Below are 13,750 nucleotides of genomic sequence, written 5' to 3' on the forward strand. Positions count from 1 at the left end.
CTGGAGTGGGTTGCCATTCTCTTCTCCAGGGAATCTTCCTGACCCAGGGTTTGAACCTGGGTCTCCTGCATTGCAGGTGGATTCTTTACCATCTGAGCCACTTCCCACAAGCAGAGCTGGTATTTTCGGAAACTTTGGTGTATTGGCTGCTATTCCACCAATTTTAGCACCCAATACACCAAAGTTTCCTAAAATACCAGCTCTGCTATTGAGAAGTATAGGGGAAATGCTACTAGAGTTCTCAGAGTGATATAATTCCTGGAGAAACAGCTAGCAGTAGGTGAGAGTTCATGCTGTCACTCTGCATATCACCAGGGGCGGCCTTAGTGTACACAGCTCCCCACATGGACTCCCAACAACCAGTTTATACAAAGGCTTTCAATTTTATTTTATTTTTAACAAACATACATGGGACTCGATAAAGGTTACTAACTGAATGAGCTCTAACAGACAGGTTCTCTGTGGCTTTGACACACTCAGCTTCTAAATGATCAGCTAGCTAGTTAGGATTGTACACTTGGTACTTTTTGCTGTTGTTCAGTCATTCAATCATGTCCAGCTCTTTGCCACCGCATGGACTGTAGCCCACAAGGCTCCTCTGTCCATGGGATTTCCTAGGCAAGCTTATGGGAGTGGATTGCCATTTCCTTCTCTGACACTTGGTACTAAATTTGATTATTATTATTTTTTGCATATATCAAATAGACACAATGACTGTTTTGGGGTATTTTTCATTCAGATTGATTGAAAGTGTTGTGCTACCTCAAAAAAAAGTTGAGGTTATGGTGCAGTGTTATATTACTATTAGTGCCAGAGAGCTGGAGCCCCCAAGCAACTCAGAACTAATATATAAAGTTCTTAAGTCATTTCACCACTGAAGACAAAATGCAATACTCAATATTTTGGCTCTCTGAGGCAATTTTGTTATTTTCTTAACCCAGTATCTTAATGCTTAACTTTTCTATAAATGCTCTCAGTTTTCTCAGGCTGTTTGACAAGAGAATAAGCTCCTTTTCAGTGATGTAATGAAAACAACTAAAATGCCACTGATGAGCATGTCCTTGAAAATAGGATTTATCTCCATCAGCAACAAAAATTAAGAAAGATGTTGGGTGGTACATGGTCACCCAGGACCCATGAAAATGTTCCTTTATAAAGAGGAGCTGGCATGAGATAACAAAGAGGAATCACGTTTTCTCTGAAAAGTTACTCATGTGTTAAGGCTACTCTTTTAGTCTTTACTCAAGCAAAATTCCCACTGAACCTAAAAACTTCAGGGGTTCTGAAGTGAGGCTTAGACAGGTAAAAATCCTTTTGAAGGTTCCTTTTTATCTTTTTAAAAAACAAAGGACTCAGTACATCAAGTACATACTTATGACAGCTCTGAAATTTGTATATTTTCATCCATTGTACTTCATGAAGAACCTTAGGGATGACTGTGTACAAAAATGCCTTCTAAGTAATTCCTTCTAAAGGTAAAGAGTGATACAGGGTCAACCTGTGTTAAAATGAAAGATTACAGTATTGCTACATCTCTCTGAAGAAAGCACAAAGTGCCAGATCACAATTAAACTGCTCTAACGGTCGCGGTAAGGGTCAGCTTTCAGGAATCCACGAGGCTGTTGATGGCCCCAGCTGCTCAGCTGTAACAGCACAGGGGGGTTACTAACTTGGTGCTTTTCTGATACAGATTCCTCAACACAGGATCACGGCGCTGTCCTGTAAGCATCTTCGAATTCAACAGAAACTCCCCATTACGTTGGAAAGGTGAAATGGGCCAGGGGTCTGTCCTCTGCTTCTCCCTCTTGGATTCTTTTCTTGACTGGTGTGGGGCATGGACTCCTGGAATACCTTGGCTGGCTTTTCTAGGATTTGGAGGAACCCCAAGCAACCAGGTGATTTGGCTAATTTGACTTTTGGATGAGCTTAAGACTCCTCAGGGAGAAATGACGGAAGACAAGCAGGGGTCCCCTTGGGGGACGTACATCCACAGAACTCACTCGTTCTCTCCTGGATCCTCCAGACGCAGTCAAGGGCATCTCAGGACAGTTGGGGGTCAGATGCACACATCTGAGACCAGCCTCAGACAAGCCCTTTTAGAGGGGTTGCGCTTTCCAAATCTGCTTAACATGATGCTTTGTGTCAGTCTGAGGAGCCTGCGACTGGCCTGTCCACCTCGTTCCCAGTCACAGCCTCATACTTGGTGGTTCAGCCAGAACTTCCTTGTCCTCCCTGTTACATAACGATACCAAGTACTGCAGCTCACACAAGTACCAATGGCAGACGTTTGAAACGCAAGTGCTCCGTAACACAGAAATGATGACTATACAGCATCCATCCGTGCACAGTCAGTCAGTGTAGTGTACAGTCACTGAGCAGCATCCTGGGATGATGATGTTTCTGGGAAACACGCTGCACAGTGTGTGTGGTCCAACACCTTCCCTCTCCAGACAGAGGCCAGAGGGGAGGGAGGATTCAGGAGAAGGTGGCTGCTGACATCAGCAGCTTGGTACATTTGGAAGATCCTGGAGCCTAAATGGACAAGGCACGGTGTCTGCACTGAAATGCATCGGCAATTGCCTGGGTCCCCTCCTTAAGAGACATCCACACCAGGCCAGGCTGTTGGCAGAACAGCTTTCTTGAGTCCCAGATCTGGAAATACGCCCATGGGTGAGGCATGCAATCCAGAAGAACGTGGCTACAGGGTTGGTTGCTGCTCTTCCTGTGGCGATGCAAGGACCCCAGGTTCCTTGAGGCCCACACCCTCACTTGTAGATGACTCCATTCTGCAGGGTTTTGTTTCTGTCAGTGATGCAGGGTGAGGAGGCCGTTTGGGGGAGATCTTCCTTGCTTTTGGGGGAGGGGCTGCTGTTATTGCTGCCGCTGGATTTACTTCTGCTTGGGTCGAGAGCGGGCTGGATGGGTGAAGAGTGGGTTCCCTGGCCCCTGACCAGGCAGGTGCAGACAAGTCGGAAGAAGGCCCGCCGCATCTCCTTGCTGGCCAGCGTGTAGATGACGGGGTTCATGGCAGAGTTGAGCACGGCCAGCACGATGAACCACTGGGCCTTGAACAGGACAGCGCACTCCTTCACCTTGCAGGCCACATCCACAAGGAAAAGGATGAAGAGTGGGGACCAGCAGGCGATGAACACGCTCACCACGATCACCACGGTTCGCAGCAGGGCCATGGACCGCTCTGAGTTGTGCGGGCTGGCCACCCTGCGGCTGCTGGACTTCACCAGGAAGTAGATGCGTGCGTACAGGATCACGATGGTCACCAGGATGGCCATGAAGATGCTGATGCAGAATGCGATGTACTTCTTGGAGTAGAGGGGCAGGATGGTGGAGCAGTCGGGGAGGTTGTGCAGGCAGTTCCAGCCCAGGATGGGTAAGGCGCCCAGCGAGAAGGCGATGAGCCAGCACATCCCGATCAGAAGAAACACGCGGTGCTTCTTGTTGGCATCATACGGCCTCATTTTGATCATAGTCAAGTGTCTCTCGATAGCAATGGCCAGCAGGCTACAGGTGGATGCCCCAAGGGCCACAAACATGCTGCCTTCCCGTAGGAACCAGACCGTCAGGGAGAGGCTCAGCGTCCTCTTGCCCGACATCAGAATGTTGACCTTGTAGGCTATGCCGGCCAGCAGGTCGCAGAGGGCCAGATTACCAATGAAAAAGTACATGCGGTTGTGGAATTTATTGTTTTTCCAGATGGCAATCAAGACCATCAGGTTCTCCAAGACAATGAAGCTGCAGATGATCAAGAACAGCACGGTGGTGAGTGTGCTGCCGTCGGGGGCGTCCTTCAGCCTGCCCTCCAGCTTGCCGACGTAGCTGTAATGTTCGTGCAGGGTTTCGTTGGAGGTATAAGGTCTGGGGCGTGGCGTGAGAATCAGCGCCATCACTTGGAACTCACAATCAGTTAGCTCCTGAATCCACCAGAGGGCGCCCTGAGAACGTCCATTTCCAGGGAAAACAATGCTTTCTACTTAGGCTGCAACAGGGATCCAGGCCAGACACCGGCTAGGGTGTTGAGAATAGGCTCCTAAGAAAAGATAAAAGGAGAGAGAGCCCAGTGATAAAGTAACAGCACCTAAGAACAACAGCAGCAACAGAGTTGCAGAAAGTCACTAAAAATGCTAAAGCATTTGGATGGCTGGTCCATAGGGCCCAAAGAGGGCCTTTAACCCAGGCCAACTTCCTATGTGACTGTGGAGAACAGAAGAAGCAATTCTGTGTCTACAGTTGCCAAGCAGGGAAATTCTGTGATCGAGCACTGCCATCATTCAGTCATGTAATCCAAACACACGGATTTAAATCCAAAGAACACTTCCACCTGGAAATCTCAAGGACTTAAGAAAGCTAACCAGTCCATACTCATCTACCGTGCATGCATGCATGCTAAGTCGCTTCAGTCGTGTCCAACTCTGTGTGACCCTATGGACTATAGCCTACCAGGCCCCTCTGTCCATGGGATTCTCCAGGCAAGAATATTGGAGTGGGTTGCCATGCCCTCCTCCAGGGAATCTTCCCAACCCAGGAATCGAATCTGCATCTCTGTGTCTCCTGCATGGGCAAGTGGATTCTTTACCACTAGCACCACCTGGGGAGCCCCATCTCCTGCACAGGAGCTGGTAAACCCTTATTCCCAGTTAGTGAGAGAGAAACAGAGGTTATGTCAGGTCCAAAAAAATAGGATGGAATTCAGAATAAGGCCCACTGATTTCTGAAACCTCCTTGATGGGTTTTGGAGAAATGTTGTAGGAAGTAGTCACACCTCCCTGGAATCCCTGGGACCAAGGCCAAGACCAGAAATCAAATCTAGATGGCCCCCAAGTCTGCCCCACAGAGAGCTCAGAGACAAACCATCTGGTCACCAAAGGAAGAACAGCACAGCCCACACATGGCCCACAGGGCCACTCCCTGAGTGAGCAGCTAATTGTGGAGCCAGGGGAAGAAAGAATATAAACCTGTATAAGTGGAATCAACTGCTACGGAGACTAAAGGAAGAAGAGCAAGGACAAGCAAGTGGATTTTTGAGTTTGGCTTAAAATGCAGAGTTTAGATAAAACTGTTGAAACTGCCAAAACTCAATTGGTGTGTGTGAATGGAAAGAAACAACCAATCTGAGAGCGCTAGTGACAGTGGGGCAGAGAGCCCAAGAGCCAGGCTTCCGACGGCCCTTCCCCCGCTGGACTTCTACGCACCCCCCACCCCCACGTGGCTTTGTCCAAAGGCTTCTTATGATGTCCAAGGCAGAGCAGACCCAGTTACCAAGGTAAAAATGGTTTTTGCTAAATGCACTGATTCTAAATTAAAACTATTTGAATATTTAAATATATAATTAAACTCAAACAAGGTCAATTTGCATCAGCCTACTGTGTGGATCCGGTGAAGTTTTTTAACTTTTATAAGTTTAAGTCACAGCCCTCAGTTTGTCTTGGTGGCACATGGACCACTCTCCAGAGAAGTGGGGCTCTGCATTTTGGGGTGCAGTGGAATCTGAAGGCCTGGTACAACTGCTGAGCTCATTCCAGAGAAGGCCTCAGTGGCAGGGGGACCCGGGGGCTCAGCCTGGGTAGCTGCTCTGTGAGTGAGAAGCAGAGGAAGCTCTAGACGGAGCTCCCTAACCAAGGGCTCTCCAGATGGATGCTTTCCTGCCACTCGGGTGCTGGCTCCAGGGCCCTGAGGATGTTGTCAAGCCTCCACTCCCTTAATTTGGGGGAGCCTGGTTTTCTGACAGGGTGCAAAGACAGCCCCACTGCTTTGCAGAGATTTCTTCTAGTGTCCCAGAGGTTTGTGTGTGGCTTATTGTGGAAACCACATGAGCCCCTGGTGTCTCAGTGAAGTTTGAGGTCACGGAGTGCTGGGAGTCAACTTTACCACCAAATATTGGGGCCTGCCAAGGTCTCCACATAGCTTATGAGCCTCGGAGGCAGCACCCGACCCTGGGGCTGTCTCCCCTCGCCCAGGGGCACTGTGAGGCCTCATGCAGGAGGCAGGCTCCCTATCCAGCCCCGGTCCCCCTTGCTTGGTCTGTGATAAGGGGCCTGGTCTCCCAGAGACAGAAGCAGGCGTGGTGGGGGTCAGCTCGTGGGCCACTCCCCACAACAGCTTACCTCTTTTCCATTTTTATTTAAATCGTGCCCATGCTTAAGATTCCAGGTCAACTTCTACCACTTCTATAGCATTTTCTGGAATCATCCTGGCCCAGCACACCACTTTTTAAAACAAACTGCAAACTGTTTTTTAAGGATAGAGATAGGAGCAGCAGCTGACACTCTCGGAGCACTTTCCTGGAGCCCCTTATTTCATCCTCTCCATCTCTCCTCTCACAGCACCACGTACATTAACGGTGTCCAGTAAATGCGTGTGCCCCTCGTTGCTGCTCATCTAAGTGCTCTCGTCTGTGGGCACTGAATGGAGTCTCTGTGCTCCCACTTTGCTGACTCTTCCTGGCTGTCGTAGGAAACCAGGCACAGGAGAGCCTAGCCGCCTGGTTATCTTTCCAACACCTCCCACCCCAGAGCACAACCCTGAGAGAGTGCTTGGCATTCCCGCATGGATACCCTGTCACGGCACCACGTGTGTCCTTGTTCACAGAAAAGGCATGACCCAAAGGCAGGGAAGAGGAACACACGCGCTGCTCCAATGAGAGTCACAAAGTGGCAGCATCCTGAGAGGGGCTGTTTTTCCTCTGAGGGCAGTGGGGTCATATAGCTGGCCGGAGGGCCCTCCAACACTCCCTGTCCCCAGCCCCGCCCTTGCCCCCTCCACTCCAGGCAACCGGCTGCCGTGTCCAGGTGGCCGCCCCTCTATCCCAGGACCTGATGCTGGTGAGCATAACATGAGGAGTTATGATGGTGACCTAGCACCAGAACAGCCTGAATGATAAAAATATACAAATATTACAGAAAAGGAGAGCAATGTGAATTGTATAGTAATTTCCCCTCACACTGGGGCAAAATAGCTCCAGGAAACTGCATCTGAAAGCCTTTTGGAAACAGGGTATGTCCGAAGTGTCTCTCTTGTGCCCTAGTTTGCCTGCAATAACTCCATGGCCTTAAATACCTCATGGCCCCCTCGAGACAGCCTCTGCCCCGCCGACTGTGCTCTACAGTACAGAGAGCAGGGCTGCAAGTCCCTTTAAAATTGCTAGAAGTGGACTTCTCTTGGGAATAAAGGGCAGAGGAAGAACACTACAGGCTCCACAGATCCACATTCATTTCTTCCCCCTCAATATGTAGAGTTTTGATAAACTTGAGTAGAAGGTACGAAAGGAAACAATAAAAACGAATACCCAGCAAGAAAATAACCAAAATGACAATAGTTTAAGATGTGCCAGAAACCCATCAAAACCATGAATCCTGAGGGTGAACACATTTTCCCATTAATGCTCAATTTATAATTTCCCTTAATTAAATATGTATCACTCAAGGAGCATATTTTCTCAGAACATCTTTTTATTATAAAATACCGACCTCCACACTGTGCGTAACTGGAAGATACCCATCTCTCTTTGGAACCCAAAAGCTTATTTTCTTTGGGTTATTAACATTAAAAAGCTGATCCCATCTGAGAGTTTTGTGCCGGGCCAAAGATTGGATTGCCTTTGGATAGATCTGAATGTCACTATGCATGGTCAAAACCGTCTCACTGGCGAGTGCCTGCCTCCATCTGGGGGGATGCAACACAGACTCCAAGTCTTTGGGGAGAATGCTCTGCCCCCTCCCTGGTCCCCGAATCTTTGAGAGTCAGCTGGCTCTGCTCATGGAGAGGTGGACATCGGCCCTCCGTGGCTCACCCATCCTGCTGCTGCCAGTCACTGCAGGAGTGCTGGGCACTGTGGGCACCAGGGTTCCTGGGATACCCAACCTTTCCTATCCCTCATGGCCTCTTCTAGTCACTAACCACTAGAATGGCACCACTCTCTGGACTTCTTATCCCTTAGCGTAATTTAGCCTGTGTCTGACCCTCACATAAATGGAGTCATGAAGCTGTGCCTGGCATCTTCTTCTCAATGTGATGTTCCTGTGAGCTTCCTGCTCAATGTGAGTCATGCAGAGAGATGTGGGTAACTCCTTCCCATTGCTCCTGCTGTGTGGATGGACACATTCTGGGCTGTGGACGTGGAGTGGTTTCCCTGTGCCGTCATCCTCGGCAGTGCTGTTAGGACGAGTTGAGGATGTCTGCCGCGGTGAGCATGTGCCTGCGTGCCAAGGGGTACCATGGACTTCCTACTGCTGACGTCTAGGCTGGGTTTTGATGGAGGGTCCCTACAGAGGCTTATGGGTCTCAGCCAGTGGTCCTGAGAACTGTCTTTGTGGGTAGCTGGAGAAGTCCCCGCTGAGGGTGAGAGTTACACGTTACAAACGCTCACATTTTATTTTAAAAGATAAGTGTCTGGGGCTGGTAGTGACCAGACCAGTATCTGCCTTTCCATTGTAAAAACTGGATCACTGCTTAATTTCCACTTGCATACTGAAAAATACAGCCTGATGCTGAAAATGTAGCTGGGTGCCAGCTAGTCATGTACATATTCAAAAATCCTGGCCAGTTATAGAAGACACGTGGTGCTCCTGTGCAGTGGTCTTCCAACAAACCCAGATTCCGACAGAGCTGTGCCTGAGAGCAGGCCTTACTTATATCCGTAAGCAGAGCTCTCCCTCCCAAACTGTGCCCAGGTCATCCAGACCCCCGCAGACTTCTCCCCTCACCCACTCTGAGTGAGGATTTGACTGCCTGCATTTCACTTTGAAGGTAAAGGTAGTATACTGCCCACTCCTGGGCTTGTCTTCCATCTATTCAACAGAGATCTGCCACCTAAGAGTTTTCACTCCGTCCTCATTCAGGTGGGGTCTTTGAGTCTACCTCAAGGCATTCCAACACCAAGGCTTTTCTTTCTGTAGAGAAGGAATATGACACCTTCTAGAAGGTGGTTCACAGGGGTGTCACCCCATCCCCCTCCCTCCATTCCAAGGAAGAACATCTATGAGGGGAGGGGGAGGGAGCCAGGCAGAGCCCGATGGATTCCAGATGTGTTTTCCAATCTGGAGAGTCACTTTCTCTACTCACGTCACTTTGAAAAATAAACAAACTATAAAAAGAAGGAAAAGGGGAAAAAAACAAAGGAAAATATTTCATCAGTCTGGGGTCTGTCTCTTTTTCTTTGTAATGGCCAAAAAAAAACCTCAATAATATAGTGAGACATTGATTTCTCCTGGTAAGATGCAAGGCGTTATATTTTTAAAATGCTATATTCTCCCAGTTCATCCCACAAACTGAATTAAAACACAAAGTATTTGTCCACAAGTAAAATTTCTTGGAAAGCAAGATGGTCTTTTTTTTCCCCCCACTTAAGAAGAATTTAGAAAGGAAATAATGAGTTGGCTGCTTCATGGCCCCAACAAAATTCCTTTGCTAATGAGTATTTCCCTTCACTCAGGGGTTTCTTAGGTGACCTCACTCTGCTTTCAGAGATGGTTCATGACAAGAGGTGTTACATACTCAGCCTTGCATGCCTGCATGTTGCTCTGGACCCATTAGTGGAGCGCCTGGTGAGAAAGGCTGTTACAGATGAACCACATCAGGATTCTACATCTTCCCCTTTCTTCTCCAGATTGTGGAAGTGAGTTTGTCCCCGGTCAGATTTCCTACTTTTATGCAGCTTCTCCAAAGGTTATTCTCTCAGCAAACAAGGCTCAGATGCTAACAGAGATCTGACAGCAGTCCAAGGAGTCCCATGTATGCAGGTTGTGCCCACAACCAAGTCCAGCTTGAACATCTGCCTCTCTGCATGTTCTCCTGGGCATCCAGGCTCATCAGTCTGAGGGCAAATGCTTTTGATGCAAGAGGTCTTTATCTTCATTGCTTTTCCGCCAGGTTTCTCAAACTTTCTCTTCTCTGCTTGTTCTAACGAAGGGTACAGGACTGAATTCCTACCAAGGCTGTCACAGCACGAATCAAAGTGTGTGGAAATGAGTTCCTCTAGGCACACGAAAATGAGAGGTGTTCTGGGCAGGAAGTGGTAACCACAGGGCTCCTTTCATCCGTTCCCACAGCAGCACCCTTGCTCGGTGGCATGGCAGGCGCACTGTGCGCTGTGCCTTGCAGGCGCCACGGCTGAGACCGCCACAGCATCTGCTTCCAAATGGACACAGGAGGAAACTGAGCCTGTGGTGCAGCTTGGAAGAGGCTGTGCTGGGCTGGATGCCCATGTCATCGGACTCCAGTGCACCACATTAGGGATAAGCTCTTCCAGAAGCTGTCGCCTTTCCATGCGTTCCTCACCTATCTAGCGACATGGGTGTCACCAGCATACTTAGAACAGAACTACTTCTAGCTACTATGCTAGCAAAATGCTGGAATGCTGAATCTGGGGGCTTGACTGAAATATATGGAAAACTCTGACCCCAAGGAAATGGAGCAGCATCTTCAAGGCAAAGAGCCTACAAATGACTCAGGATTTCCACTCCAGCTCACAGTTCCAACCAGACGTTAGAATCACCCGATGGGTTCCACACCCTCCTCTGAACAATCTTGTCACTGATTTACCTGACTGGCTATTCCCTGGCCTCTCCAGATGCCACTGTGATTCCTCAAAAACAGAATAAAAATGAAACAAAAGAAACTTTATGCCTAGTAACTATAGCAACAAGTTAAAAAGTATTATTAACTAAAGCTAGACAAGAAAAGTCTAGCATATCATCTCCAAAAGCTCATGGAATATCTCTTTTTCATTTATTTATTTTTTAATTGGAGAATAATTGCTTTACAATATTGTGCTGGTTTCTGCCATACATCAACACAGTATCAGCCGTAGGTGTACATATATGCCCTCCCTCTTGAAGCCCCCTCCCATCTCCCACCCCATTCCACCTCTCTAGGTTGTCACAGAACACCTGATTTGAGTTCCCTGCTTCAAACAGCAAATCTTCACTGGATATTTAATTTTACATATGGTAATGTGTATATTTCAATGTTCTTTAGGTAATTAACCAATTTTACAGAAAACATATGGCAAGGGAATAATACAAAATGGCTCCAAAACTGATAAGAAAGGAATCACGAAACCAAATGTGAGGAAACAGAAAGCCTTGTATAGCCCAAGGGCAGCTCAGTCTCAGCTAACTGGCCAACACAGTAGATTGCCCAAGGCTGCCATGCCAGCTCTATCAGCCCCAGAGTCATAGTCCCAAGTCCTGGCAGAGAAAAAGGTTTTCTCCAGTTGGGCAGCAACAAATGTTTCAAGATTATTTTATGCTCAAATTCCCATGTCTTTGTAACAAAAATATATGTATACACAGTAGATCTTGAAACATTTTTAGGGGGTCAAAGAGATAACGTGGAATCAAATTAGTGTCATAATTTCCAGGTAAAGGAAAGTCAGTCCCTAAATTTTGAGACATAAAGTCATTTAGGCCAATTCATAAGGTAGGCCTTGTACAAGAAATGGTAGCTTCACTATCCACATATGGTAGAAAACTAGGAGAGTCATGCATTTAATGGAATTCACAAATATAAAGAGGAAAGCAGTATTTTCAGAGATGAATACTGGGCGAGGAATCATCGCATCTGCATCTTAATGGCTGATTTTGCGTTTCGGATCCTTGGTGTCAGGAGACTAGAGTGCCTGGACTAGCAGGCCCAAAGTGAAAGTTTTCTGACTGAGAAAACTCAATGTGTGGTTCACTTATGGAAACAAAAGCATTCAAACTGGCACTGAGCTCTGCATCAGTGAGTCCACAACTCTTTGAGTACCACATACACACACACACACCACATCACACGCACACACACCCCAGAACCACCACCATCCTCCTTAGTCATATACCCATAGATCATAATCCTGCCCTTGTACTTTCTAGGAATTAAATTTTTCTTACATGCCTGTAAGATTTTCATCAATGAAGAAAGGAATGTTGTAAAGATAAAGATCATGAAGACATAATTTTTTGGGGCTTCCCTGATGGCTCAGATGGAAAAGAATCTGCCTGCCATGGGGGTTTGGATCCCGGAGAAGGGGATGGCTACCCACTGCAGTATTTTTGCCTGGAGGATTCTATGGATAGAGGAGCCTGGTGGGCTACAGCCCATGGGGTTGTGAAGAATCAGACAGGACTGAGCGACTAACACTTTACTTTCAGGATTCTGTACAATGTCTGCAACTTCTAACTCCAGACTTTAAAAGATGCCTAATTCTGTAAGCACCCAGAGCTCCAGAAGAGCCAGACTCATTCATGCTCTTCATCTTCAAAGTAAAGCATGTTCCCTTTAAAAATCCAACAAGAAGTCCCTCTCTTACATCTAAATATAAATACATCACAAAGAAATACGTCCTTGGCAATGTCTAACTTCAGGAAGAGAGAAAGTAAGGAGAAGGAGGAGAGAGAACAATTTGGAGACTATGGTGGGGGCACGGGGTTAAGGGGCAAAGTTAGCACTTTCCTGCAATGGTCGAAGAAGGACCAGTCCTGTCGCTTCCCCGGATTTATCTCAGATATGACTAACTTACTGATCTTCCCTGGGAACCTCATTACCGCCTCGTAGAACTTTTGTCTTCCAGACTCCTTTTCCCGTCCCCCCAACCCCGCCCCCCGCCCGGTTCCGACAGCCCCGACTGCCTTGTTTGAGAAATAGAAGGAAAACTGGAACTTTGTGGCGAAGAAAATAAAATAGAACAATTTCCCCAAGAGAACAAGAACACACACTTCCAGAGCCCCCAGGTCCGCATTCCAGGCGGTATAAACTTAATTATCCCAGGAAAAGGACCCATGGCGTGTCTCTGTGAAGAGTCACTTCTCTTTCATTCGGCGTTTAAATGCTCTAACTGTAGTTTAAAAAGGAGCCATCCCCACTTCCCCTGCCCGGGTTCAGTCCCCAGAATGGACGACCTGGTGGGAGTGGGCGATGCTGGGTGCGGTGTGCTCGCCCGCCCAGGTCCACGTCGCGATGGGCTGGATGGCCTGGAAGACGGGCTGGAAATCCGTGAGAAAAGCGGACCCAGCTGCCTCCACCCAGCCCGGGGGCCCCGCGCCTTCTGTCCCGCCGGCTCACCTCTATCCGAGAAGGGCGCTCGGACCCTCGGCATCTTGGCACCCCTTCCTCCCCTCCCGGTGCCGGGGCTCCGGGATAGACTTGGCGCTCGGGGCTGGGGACCGTGCCCGGGCCGCAGAGTCTCGCTCGGGTTCCTGCGGCCACCGCGCTGGGCGCCGGGTTCCTGTCGCGTGTCGCCTAGACCGGCTTCCTCAGCCTCTGCCCCCGCCGGCCCCGGCGCAAACTTTTCCAGCTAACCTCGGGGGCTGGGCCCGCGCCCCGCCTCCCCGCCGGGCCGTCCAGCCCTCATCTCCCCGCGTCCCAGCCCCTTACTCCCGCCCCCGCAAGACCCCTCCTACCCGGACCGCCTGCCCCACCTCCCGGCCCCGCTGCATCTGCCCCGCTCCCTGCGGCTCTCCCACCCGCATCTTCCCCCACCCCCGGCCCCGTAAGTCCCCACCTTCGCGCTTCCCACGCCCCCACCGTCCTGGGCCCCTCCCCCGTCTCCCCGCCCTCCGCCCTCACCTCCTCACTTCTCGGCCCCCACCACCTTTGCGCTTCTTCCCTCAGCGTTGAGCCCCTATATCCGCATCCCTCCTCCCCGCCCCGCAGCCCCTGCATCCCACTTTCTCGCTCCCGGCTCCCGCCCTCGCCCCCCAACGCTTTTATCCTCCTCCTCGACTGCCACCCCCGGAGTGTCCCCGCCTTTCGTGTC

General features: G+C 49.2%; 1 protein-coding gene across 1 annotated transcript; it reads right to left on the bottom strand.

Moving 5' to 3' along the window:
* Positions 1-363: 363 nt before the first annotated feature.
* S1PR3 (sphingosine-1-phosphate receptor 3) lies at positions 364-13,257 on the bottom strand. Its single transcript, XM_040237829.1, has 2 exons — positions 13,057-13,257; positions 364-4,045 (listed from the first exon to the last, which is right to left on the bottom strand). The coding sequence occupies exon 2, from the start codon at positions 3,900-3,902 to the stop codon at positions 2,766-2,768; it is 1,137 nt and encodes a 378-aa protein (XP_040093763.1). The 5' UTR covers positions 3,903-4,045; positions 13,057-13,257; the 3' UTR covers positions 364-2,765.
* Between the last annotated feature and the right edge of the window lie 493 nt (positions 13,258-13,750).

The sequence above is a fragment of the Oryx dammah genome, unplaced genomic scaffold (assembly GCF_014754425.2).
Source record: "Oryx dammah isolate SB20612 unplaced genomic scaffold, SCBI_Odam_1.1 HiC_scaffold_1, whole genome shotgun sequence".
Taxonomy (NCBI): domain Eukaryota; kingdom Metazoa; phylum Chordata; class Mammalia; order Artiodactyla; family Bovidae; genus Oryx; species Oryx dammah.

Excerpts from the sequence above, each read along its gene's own strand:
- S1PR3 (XM_040237829.1), bottom strand. The coding sequence starts at position 3,902 with ATGGCGCTGATTCTCACGCCACGCCCCAGACCTTATACCTCCAACGAA.